Here is a 12,212-nt window from a genome sequence, read left to right as displayed (position 1 = left end):
GCACACTAGACTAGAATATATCCTCACAGCGCACTGAGGGATTCAAAAGTTTGCAATCACACACATTGACTGCAGACTTCATTTTAGACTGGACAATTCCTTTAGTATTCAGTTGGCGGGCAGTTGCTTAAGCCAACCTCAAAAGGCCTTAGATGATGACATCAGAGGTGCGTGGCGGATTACTATAGTAACTCAATATGCACTTGATTTTTAAGGCCACAATATGCTCGCAGTTTGGGGTGGGGCGTTGGGCGAGACTGTGGCTTTATGTGGTGCTCTGATTAGCTATTCATGGGTATGGCTTTTGACAGGTCACTGATCCCTCACTGACCTGCCCCCTAGTTTACATAATGAATATTATATAGAGCTTGGAAAAAAAAACCTTCTGCAGGCAAGTGCCTGCGCTGCAGCCTGATCGCATTTGTAATGTGTATATAGTCCATTTGTTTGAGGTTATCCTGAAATATCTAAAAAAAAAAAAAAAGTTTGATAATGGCACCGGCGGCACTTGCGCAGTAGCAGCTATCAATGATCCGAAAGCGCCAGCGGCGCCATCTTGAAGGAGGAAATTATTTTTTCTCTAGCAAGATGGCTCCGCTATCGGTGATCCACGATAGCTGCTACTGCGCAGGCACCTGTTGTGCCATTTTGGAGGAGGAATTTTTTTTCTCAAGCAAAATGGTGTCCATTGGCGCTGCACAGTAGCAGCTATTGGATCACCGATAGCTGCGACTGCGCATGCGCAGACGGTACCATTTTCAAACTTTGTTTAAAAATAAATATCAGGATTACATCAAACACGTTCATTATATACACATCACATATGTGATCATGCTGCAGTGCAGGCGCCATTGCCGGCGCCTGCCTGCAGAAGGGTTTTTTTTCCAAGCTATATATATATATATATATATAATATTCATTATGTAAACAAGCAGGCAGGACACTGAAGGATCAGGGACCTGTCAGAAGCCATACACATGAATAGCTAATCAGAGCACTACATGAAGACCCCCACAGGCCGCCCCGGAGCACGAGCATATCATTAACTCAAAACTAAAAAGAAAGATTACACAACAACCACAAGACAGTTTTCATCACCAGGTATCAGTGTAATCAATATAACGGCGCTGACCTGACACTGCCTGTAGGTTGCTGAGCACAATCCTGCTGACAGGGGCACTTTAACCTCGAGCAGCTGACGTTTATGGTATGTGCACACGTAAGCGTTTTTTCGCGTTTTTAAGCGTTGTGTACCAAAAAAATGCTTAAAAATGCTTAAAAGAAGCATACCATTCATTTCTATGAATTCCGCACTTTTTGTTCATATTGATGCGTTTTTTTCCACGAAAAAAATGCATCGCGGTAAAAAACGCAGCATGCTCATTAGTTTCACGGAAAAATCCACATTTCTAGCTATTTTCTATTAGACTGGGGACTCTCCGGAAAAAAAATGCATAAAAAACGAGTGTTTTTTGGGTAAAAAATGCGCATTTTCTGGGAAGGAGTCCGGTTTTCAGTCAGGAATTTTCTGCATACATGTGCACATAGCCTTAAGTATCCAGTATCTCTAGCTTTCAAGCAACCTTAGGAGATGGAGGGTGGGACACTGATCCACCAATGGACTTCTCTAGCACCACTCAGGCAACCCTATATACTCAGCTCCTTCCATCAATCGGATAGGACCACGTAATCCCTTCACTCCTCTAATCTCCCCTTTTTTCTGTGTAGGCCCTGCCTACTGTCTTCTAAAACACCATCTTAGGCCATTATACCCCACTGCAATACTAAGGTCCTGGTATACGTCCTAGTCATGTGGCCCTCTTTTTTCGACCCTTTGGGTCACACTACATGCCCTACTTTGAGGGTGCACTTGAGGGGCATTGTTTTTGATCAGACTACCAATAGGACACAAGGAGCATTCTGTGTTTGCAGGAAGACAGAGAACCAATTAGAAAATTCTGGTATTATATGATCATTTAATTTGCTTAAAATACTCAGTTGTGTTTACCCTTGATTTTACTGTTTTATAGGTTTATACAGCTCCATGGACAGCTGGATGATAGTCCCCAATATAAAGCAGAACCATTACACTGTGCATGGACTCCAAAGTGGAACGCGTTATATATTTTTGGTCAAAGCAATTAACCAGGCTGGGAGCAGACATAGTGATCCGGCAAGACTCAAGACTAACAGTGAGTATATTTGATCCTTAGGTGGTAAAGCAAAATCCCATGGAGATGATAAATTTTCCCTGGCTGGATTCCTCAATTGCATGACAACTATAGCATCTGACATTAATAATGATCTCATCAACTATCCCTGAAATTTAGGGATGGGCGAACCCAAATTGTAAGGTTCAGGGTCCGAACCGAACACTTAGTGCCCGTGTACAGACCCCGAACATGGACTTCTTCTTGAAGTCTGTGGCACTGTTAAGGTTCATGAGCCCGAACATCCAGCATTTCCCACGCTGTCATCTGAGTGACAGTGAGAGAAACACTGACTCTGATTGGTGTTAAGTTTGTTATCGCCGGTTAGAGCGCTGCAGTTTCTATGCTGTCATACAGATGACAGTGTGTGAGCCAGCAGTTGTGACCGGGGGGAAAAGGTCACCACCGGTCACAGGTGTCCTCTGATGAGAGTACTACTCTCATCATCGTATGCCTGGTCTCACTGATAGCAGCAAATGCAGGTATATGATGATGAGTGCATTCTTCAGCCGGTGCCTGTGCAATAAATAAATAAAATTAAAAAATGGTGTGGCATTCCCTCAATTTTTGATAATTGGCTAAAGCTTGTTTAAAGAAAATTACTTAAAGTAACAGAGACAAAAAAATTTCCAAAAATAAAAAATTGAACCATAAGGCAGAGGTCAAAGTGGAGGCAGGAATAGAGGAGGGGTGGAGGAGAGGGTGGTGGTGGTGGACATAGAAAAGGGGGCCAACACTGTTTTATTGATTTTTTTTTTTTTTTAAATTTGGGAGAGGAACAAAATGTAACAAATGCAAAATAGAGTGTAACCATGGCTGGAGGCGGCTGATATAATAGTCTAGTCAGCCAAAGGAATGGAGAAGTCCTGTGTCATGCACATCCATTTTTATGAATGTTACGTTCCCCATGTTGTCTGATGACACCACCTGCGGTTCTAAAGACACGCTCTAACATAACACTTGACTTGCTGCAGGGCAGGCCAGCACTTCCAAAGCATACATACAGGGCTCAAGCCCTGAGCTTCTGTCCAATTCTCCAATTCGGACACCCAATAGTTAAATGAGGTAGACCCATCAGTTAGTAGGTGGATATGAATGAACACATACTCTTTCACCTTGCTGATGAAACGCTGCCTCCTGCTCATACAGGCAGTATCACACGATGGTGCCAGATGTTGTGGCATTCTCAGAAAGTTCTAATATATTGCAGCCACACTAACCCTGCCTTTTGAGGTGGTGGAGGTGCCACAGTTGTGTTGGCGATTTCCTCTTCTGCCTCTGCCTTGTTGTTCCACTGAGTCACAGCTGGCAGATGGGAAAGCCATCAGTAGTTTCTCTACCAGTGCATTCTTGTAGTGAGGCATTTTTCGATCCAGATCCAGTGACAGAAGCAATTATGGTATGTTGCCCTTGTACTGGGGAACCAGCAGGGTGGCCACCCAGTAATCTGCATTGGTGACACTTTTTTGAAATAATCTAAATAATTTAAAAAAACAGCATGGGATCCCCCCATTTTTAACAACCAGCCAAGCTAAAGCAGAGGGCTGGGGGCTGTTATTCTCAGACTGGGAAGGAGCCCTGGATATTGGCTTTTCCCATCCTAAAAATAGCAGCCCACAACCGCCCCAGAAAAGTCGCTTTGCCTGGCTCCTTTCACTTGCCCTAATGCAGTGACAAGTGGAGTAATATTTGTGGGGTTGATGTCAGCTTTTTAATGTCAGCTGAAATCAAGCCCAGGGATTAGTATTGGAGAAGCATCTATAAGACAAACCCATTACTATCCCCGTAGTGAAAATGAAATGAAGACAGTGAAAATTACGGTAATTGAAATAAATGCACAGAAAAATCCTTTATTTGAAATAAACACTCCACACTCATTTTTTGCTGTAAAATTAAATAAAATAAAATAGCTATAGCACAGATAGGGTATGGGTGAACAAACTTATAAAATATAACTTATATTTTTACAAGTTAAAAAGACACAGAGTAAGACAAACAAATGATCCACGGCGGGATTAAGTCACTAAAATAAAATTACCTAGAAACTGTATAGGGGATTAGAAATAATCCCTGTAAACAGCTATAATCGGCACAGAAATATTGGGTGAATAAGATACATCATAAATGGCTATCCAATATCACCAACGAGCACCAAAAATAACAAACACTAGGTGCTTAATTTTGATTAAAAAATTAGTGATATGCATCTATAATCATTGTCACAGTGAGACCTTAATTAAATAAATGGAACAATCTCATCCTTGGATGACATTTTTGCTCCTGTTGATACCCTATAAAGACCCCATCAGGACATGGGGGCCATAGATCATCCCCTTACATAAGTCCATTCTCAAGGGTCATAGGGAATAATATAATGGAGCATAAGACCACCTCCCGACGCGCTTCTTCCTATTAGCATTCATCAGGGAAATAAAGTAGTCTGACAGAAAGGTCTATACTTCCTCTGACCTTCTGAAAAAACTATGACCCTTGAGAATGGACTTATGTAAGGTTTCCTTTCCCTTTTATGGTTACTCCAAAATGAGGCACTGCTCAAATTGGATCTTTTGGTCCACACACTATGCACAACAGACCCTATCTGTCCTCTAACAGTCACTTTACCTTACACTTATTCCTCCCAATGTGGGCTAGTCCAGACTCTTAATTCTCATTGTCCCTGTCAGCTGTCTGTTGCTGGGCAGAACAAAGCCTCATCTTCATCAATGCAAATCACCACACACACAGACATCATTAACACATAACACTATTCACATTACAAATCAAAGTAATGCTATTGGTGTCTTCAGGGAAAGGGATGTGACATCAACAGGCCACCTCCTGACCAGAATATTAACACACTTACACTGCAGTACACATACACAGTGTTAGGGCCGGCGGAACGCACCAAATTATAAAATAATAGTAGGTGCGTTCGCAGCCCGGGGTCCACCGTGCAGAGGTAGTACACTGCTGCTTAGTATGGCGGAAGAATTAAGCAGTGTGAAACCAGTCACACGTGGGTTACGTCACCCAATGTGAACAGGGAGAACTCTGTTACTCTACAGAGCCGCACCACCGCTGAACGTAGATGCCGGAGCCTGTTTAGCTGACAGAGCCCGGCCAAAAGAGCGCCCAGTGTAGGGCCACAAAACTCTACCCCAAGGACACGGGGTTGGAGTCCTTCTAGGCCCACTGAACGCGCAGCGTCGCTGCCGCGAGCGCCGCTATAGACGCTGGCTATGGAGCACGTGCACTGAGGCGTACTGTGTCCCTGGTGAGGCCTGATGCCTGACTCAACCTCAGACCTACCTACGCCTAAGCCTGGGCACTAGCAGGCTGTGCAACACATGCGTACCAAAGGTAGGGGTTTCTTAATGAGTCATTCACCAGAGACATTCATACGTTCATACATCACTCACTCCACATAGTCTGTAAATACAGTCTATCCTAGCGTATGGGCGAGCGGCTATGCGAACCTTTTATAGCCACGGGCATCCGGGACCTTCCTGGCTTCTCGGATGGGCCAATCCGGACACGAGCAGGACCTGAGCACGTGACTCTTGATCTCCAATGGGAGATCACTCCACGGGCATGCTCAGTGGCCCGACATGAGGACTTAGTCCCTGGAGAATCTCGCTGCTGAGCAGCATGCATTGTCATAGCTGTGCCAGAGGTGGCAGCAGCAAGCAAACCCACAGAGTTGGCCTGGGCAGAGCGCCGGGACCGACGAATCTGCTGAGCAGGCTCCACTGCGGCTGAAGAAGAATGGGAGACGGCTGGGTGCAAGGCTCTGGATTCCTGCTCTGCAGTGGCAGGAACCCGATGCCTAACATTACCCCCCCTCCTAGGGCCCCCTCCCCTCTAAGCCTCGCTATGCTCAAACGCCGCAATGAGGAGCAGAGCGTGGATGTTCTCCACTGGCGTCCAGGTCTGAGCCTCTGGACCATGACCCTTCCAATCCACCAAATAAAACTTTTTGCCCTGCATCACCTTGCATCCCACGATGGCATTGACCTCAAACTCGCCCGAAGACAAGTCTGATGTCCCGGCAGATGACTCGGAGAACTGGGACAAATGAAGAGGCTTAAGGAGGGACACGTGGAATGTATCAGAGATAGCCAAGTGTGGTGGAAGGGCCAGAAGGTAGACCACAGAGCTGATCTGCTCGAGGACCTTGAAGGGGCCAATGTAGCGCGGTGCGAACTTAGCGGACTCTACCTGCAGCCTGATGTTTCAGGCGGAGAGCCACACCAAGTCGCCAGGGGTAAAAGTCGGAGCAGGGCGCCAGTGTGCGTCAGCGGAGGTCCTCATTCTCTCCTTGGAAGCCCGGATAGCATCCTGGGTGCGATCCTAAATGTCACGTGCCTCCACCGCCCAGTCTGCCACCCTGGAGTCGGTGGATGACACGGACATGGGCACAGGTACGCGCGGATGCTGACCGTAATTTAGGAGGAATGGGGTCTGACCAGTGGAGTCAGCCACAGCATTATTCAAAGCGAACTCTGCCCACGGCAGCAAGGATGCCCAGTAGTCCTGCCTAGCCGAGACAAAATGTCGAAGATATGTGATCAGGGTCTGGTTGGCTCTCTCTACCAACCCGTTCGTCTCGGGATGATAGGCCGAGGAGAGATTCAGCTCAATGCTGAGCAGGGAACAAAGATCTCTCCAAAACCGGGATGCAAACTGAGGATCCCGGTCTCTGACAATCCTGTCCGGCATGCCATGCAGGCGGAAAACGTGCTTACTGAACAACACTGCTAGGCCCCGCGCAGAAGGTAACCGGGAGAGAGGTACCAAGTGCACCATCCTAGAGAAATGGTCGGTGACAACCCAAATGACCGTGCTGCCACTGGACTTGGGTAGCCCCACCACAAAGTCCATACCGACCATCTCCCAGGGCCTGTCCGCTACCGGCAGAGGAAAAAGAATCCCAGCGGGCCGCTGCCGAGAGGACCTATTTTGGGCGCAAGAGACGCATGCCTGAATATAATCCCTGACGTCACGGGCCATATGCGGCCACCAGTACGTCCTCGTCAAAAGCTCAGAGGTCCATTTTGTCCTGAAATGTCCACCTACCCTGGATGAATGAGCCCAAGAGAGGACCTCCGGTCGCAGACGGGCAGGGGCAAAAGTCTTTCCCGGAGGTACTGACTCAAGGGCAACCAGCGCCACAGTCCTCAGGCTCTCGGATGGGATGATCAGCCGAGGCTCCTCCTCTTCCTCAGATGACACCACGGAGCGGGAGAGAGCATCGGCCCGGACGTTCTTCTCCCTGGAGAGAAAATGGAGGGTGAAGTGGAACCGGGAAAAGAACAAAGACCATCTGGCCTGGTGAGAGTTTAGCCGCTGGGCTGTTTGCAAATACACCAAGTTTTTGTGGTCGGTGAACACCTGGAAAGGGTGGCGAGCCCCCTCCAGGAGGTGTCTCCACTCCGAGAAGGCCAACTTCATCGCTAGCAACTCCCTGTCCCCGATGGCATAATTCCTCTCCGCCGGTGTGAAGGTCTTGGAGAAAAAGAAGCATGGGTGCTTCCAACCTTGCATGTCCTTCTGAAACAGGACCACTCCAGCACCAACGGAAGAGGCATCCACTTCCAGAATGAAGGGTTTATCTACATTTGGGCGAAGTAGAATGGGAGAGCTAGCTAAATGGGACTTAATGGAGGAGAAGGCCTTGGAGACCGGTTCCGACAACAACTTTGGATTTGCACCCTTCTTGGTGAGGGCTATCAAGGGTGCTACCAAAGTCGAGAAGTGGGGGATGAATTGGCGATAATAATTTATGAACCCCATAAAGCGCTGCACCGCTTTGAGAGAATGAGGTTCCTGCCAATCCATCACCGCCTGTAGCTTGGTAGTATCCATGGCCAATCCCCGGGCGGAGATGATATAGCCCAGGAAAGGCAAGGACTCCTGCTCAAACACACACTTCTCCAACTTGGCATAGAGGGAGTTTGCCCGCAGGCGATCGAAAACTTTGCAAACATCTCTCCGGTGGGAGTTAATATCTGGAGAGTAGATGAGAATATCATCCTGATAGACTACAACCGAGGTGGTAAGCATATCCCGGAAGATATCATTCACAAAGTCTTGGAAGATGGCCGGGGCATTACAGAGGCCGAAGGGCATCACCAGATATTCATAGTGCCCATCCCTGGTGTTAAATGCCGTCTTCCATTCGTCCCCATCATGGATGCGAATCAGGTTGTAAGCCCCCCGCAGATCAAGTTTGGAAAACACCCTCGCTCCCCGTAGCCTATCAAACAGCTCTGATATCAGGGGCAGAGGATACTTATTCTTAACGGTGATGGCGTTAAGACCCCTGTAATCAATGTAAGGACGTAGTTCCCCACTCTTCTTCTGGACGAAGAAGAATCCCGCCCCCACTGGTGACACTGACTTCCTAATGAATCCTCTTGCCAGACTCTCCCTGATGTATTGAGACATGGCCTCTGTCTCCGGGAGAGATAGGGGATAAACTCGACCTCGGGGAGGCTCAGCACCAGGCAAGAACTCAATAGGACAGTCATAGGGGCGATGTGGTGGAAGGGTCTCCGCCGCCTTTTTGGAGAACACGTCCGCATACTGTCGATAGTGTTTGGGGAGGGAGGAGAGATCAGCGGGAACCTCGGTGGAGGCAACCTGAATGCACTCCCTCAGACATCTACCCTCACATGATTTACTCCACCCAATAATCCTCCCTGAGGTCCACTCTATATGGGGGGAGTGGTACCACAGCCAGGGGACCCCTAGAAGTACCTGGTCAATACCCTCGGGCATGACGAGGAGGGATATCGTCTCCTGATGAGATGGAGCCATTGAGAGTAACAAGGGGATGGTCTGGTGGGTTATCTGTGAGGGTAGAGTGGCGCCGTTCACCACTCTGATGGTGACTGGTGTAGACATCATAACCAGGGGTATAGCGTGCCGTTGAGCGAAGGCTGACAACATAAAATTGCCCTCTGCCCCGGAATCCACGCAAACCTCCACCGCCAGAGTGGAAGAATTAAACTCAAGTGTCCCCTTAAAGGACAGTTTGGAGGAAAATGTCGCTGATTCTAGTGCCCCGCCTCCTACGGCCACTAGGCGTGAGCGTTCTCCCAGCTGCTGTGGGCACCGGTTGGCAAGGTGACCGGACTGCCGTTAAACATGACAGCTCACAGGAGCTCGAGCGGACCGGGGCCTGAATCCCTCACGGGAAGCCCCCTGCTGCTCGGACACCCGATCGGAAGATTCCAGAGGTTTAGTAAAACTAGGTGCCAACCTAAACCTCTGCCTACACTGGTCCCGCTCCAACCTTCACTCGGCAAAGCGAAGATCTATACGGGTGGAGACAGTGATAAGCTCCTCCAGTGTAGCGGGAATCTCCCTGGTGGCCAGAGCGTCCTTCACATGGCCAGCCAAAACTCTCCAGAATGCCGGAATGAGTACCTTATCTGGCCACTCTAACTCTGAGGCCAGAGTCCGGAACTGGATGGCAAAGTGGCTGACCATGGACGAGCCCTGTGACAATGCCAGCAGCCGGAGTGCGGTGTGATGGGTGACTCGTGGTCCCAGGAAGACCTGCTTCAGAGTGTCCAAGAACTGCAAGACACTCTGCACCACATGATCACCACGCTCCCACAGCGGTGTGGCCCACTCCAAAGCCCTGCCCGACAAGTGGGAGATAGTAAATCCCACTATAGCCCACTCAGAGGGGAATCGTGCGGCCAGCAGCTCCAGCTGCATAGAGCACTGGCTTACGAAACCCCTACAAGAACCACTATCACACGAGAACTTCTCGGGCAGTGGGAGGCGGGACAAAGTCGGGGCAGGGATGGCTGTGGTCACACGGGAGACAGCCTCTGTGGCTGCCTGAACAGCGACCGCAGTAATATCCGCAGCTGAGGCTGAACGTTCGAGAGTCACCAACCTGCCCTGCAGTTGCCGGATGCACTGCTGCAGTCGCTGTTCATCCACCATTACTAGCCAGACCCTGGCGCTAGGATAATGTTAGGGTAGGCGGAGCGCACCAAATTATAAAATAATCGTAGGTGCGTTCGCAGCCCGGGGTCCACCGTACAGAGGTGGTACACTGCTGCTAAGTAATGGCGGAAGAATTAAGCGGTGTGAAACCAGTCACACGTGGGTTACGTCACCTAATGTGAACAGGGCGAACTCTGTTACTGCACAGAGCCGCACCACCGCTGAACGTAGATGCCGGAGCCTGTTTAGCTGACAGAGCCCGGCCAAAAGAGCGCCCAGTGTAGGGCCACAAAACTCTACCCCAAGGACATGGGGTGGGAGTCCTTCTAGGCCCACTGAACGCGCAGCGTCGCTGCCGCGAGTGCCGCTATAGATGCTGGCTATGGAGCACGTGCACTGAGGCGTGCCGAGTCCCTGGTGAGGCCTGATGCCTGACTCAGCCTCAGACCTACCTACACCTAAGCCTGGGCGCTAGCAGGCTAGTCTGCACAACACATGCGTACCAGGGGTAGGGGTTTCTTAATGAGTCATTCACCAGAGACATTCATACGTGCATACATCACTCACTCCACATAGTCTATAAATACAGTCTATCCTAGCGCATGGGCGAGTGGCCATGCAAACCTTTTATAGCCACGGGCGTCCGGGACCTTCCTGGCTTCTCGGATGGGCCAATCTGGACACGAGCAGGACCTGAGCACGTGACCCTTGATCTCCAATGGGAAATCACTCCACGGGCATGCTCAGTGGCCCGATGTGAGGGCTTAGTCCCTGGAGAATCTCGCTGCTGAGCAGCATGCATTGTCATAGCTGTGCCAGTGGTGGCAGCAGCAAGCAAACCCACGGAGTTGGCCTGGGCAGAGCGACGGGACTGACAAATCTGCTGAGCAGGCTCCACTGCGGCTAAAGAAGAATGGGAGACCGCTGGGTGCAAGGCTCTGGATTCCTGCTGTGCAGTGGCAGGAACCTGATGCCTAACGCACTGGCCACAGTAGAATCTTACAGTAGGCCCCTGTGAAGGAGTGCTAATGAGTAATAATATTATACTTGAAACTTGCAGCAAAAGGTATAATCTAATAATTTTTTAAACAAGCCAATATTATATAGAAACAAAAGTAAATTTGTGTACTAGGGTCAGGTTATTTTTGCATGTAACTGAACAGTGGGCCCCTAGAATCAATATTACTGGTGGGCCTTTTGGCAACCCAGTCCAACACTTTGTACACATATACATAAGTTTAGTGGGAGAAAGTTCATATGAATGCGTATTTAAGGCTGAACATCATCTTCTCTTCTCAGAAAGATTTAGCCACAGGAAACTATCATCAGATGCTTTGTACTTACTATATTCAAGGAACACAGTTGCTCTATTAAAACCAAATTTTCTGCCTATACTTAGAGGAAATTGCTATTCACGATGAATTCTGAATTTAATGTTATCTCGTACTGCTAAAATGACTCTGCCCTTGTAGGATCTAACAATTCATTGTGAGCGTGCATTTTCTATATATGTCTTGGCGCCTGTCTCAGACTGAAATAACGGCCTTTAAAAGCTTAGACACTCAATAAGATTTCCAATCAGAAGTCTGACAGGCCAAATCTAAAACGTGGACCATTTACCAATAACACTCATATCTGCAGTTTCAAATTGATTAATCTGCCTGCAGCTAATGCATTAGGCTGTGATATGCTGGGAATGTGAACCCTATCTAACTGTAAATGCTAAATAGGGTACGGCAGGGTACGTCAAACCAGACTGTTTATTGTTAATGGGAATAAATTGGTTTATATCAAACATATTGTCTGCGTCCTCACAAGCAATTCTGCTTCTCAAATTGTACCCGACCGTCCCTCCATATGCTCCCTACTGCTTCTGTAATTGCCACTGTCAAGACACAGTCGTATGATGCATGTGCAGACGTGGCTGACTTTAAAGACGCTTTATCATTGCCATGTTATACAAAAAAATAGCTGTGTTTTGTTACTGACTGCGGATGCTCTGCCGACAAATCAAGAAAATGCATCAAATCCAGAGGA

General features: G+C 48.4%; 1 protein-coding gene across 4 annotated transcripts in view; it reads left to right on the top strand.

The window, feature by feature from the left end:
- Positions 1-12,212, top strand: part of LOC141087478 (probable E3 ubiquitin-protein ligase MID2) — a 651,404-nt gene that overhangs the window by 585,172 nt on the left and 54,020 nt on the right. For all 4 annotated transcript variants that reach the window (XM_073573031.1, XM_073573030.1, XM_073573028.1 and 1 more), the window contains one exon: positions 2,031-2,192. In XM_073573031.1, the coding sequence (XP_073429132.1) occupies positions 2,031-2,192 (162 nt within the window). The remainder of the gene's footprint in view (positions 1-2,030; positions 2,193-12,212) is intronic.

This window comes from Dendrobates tinctorius, unplaced genomic scaffold (assembly GCF_039654945.1).
Source record: "Dendrobates tinctorius isolate UK_male_01 unplaced genomic scaffold, ASM3965494v1 ptg000034l, whole genome shotgun sequence".
Lineage (NCBI taxonomy): Eukaryota > Metazoa > Chordata > Amphibia > Anura > Dendrobatidae > Dendrobates > Dendrobates tinctorius.
This window is presented reverse-complemented; position numbering and strand designations above follow the sequence as displayed.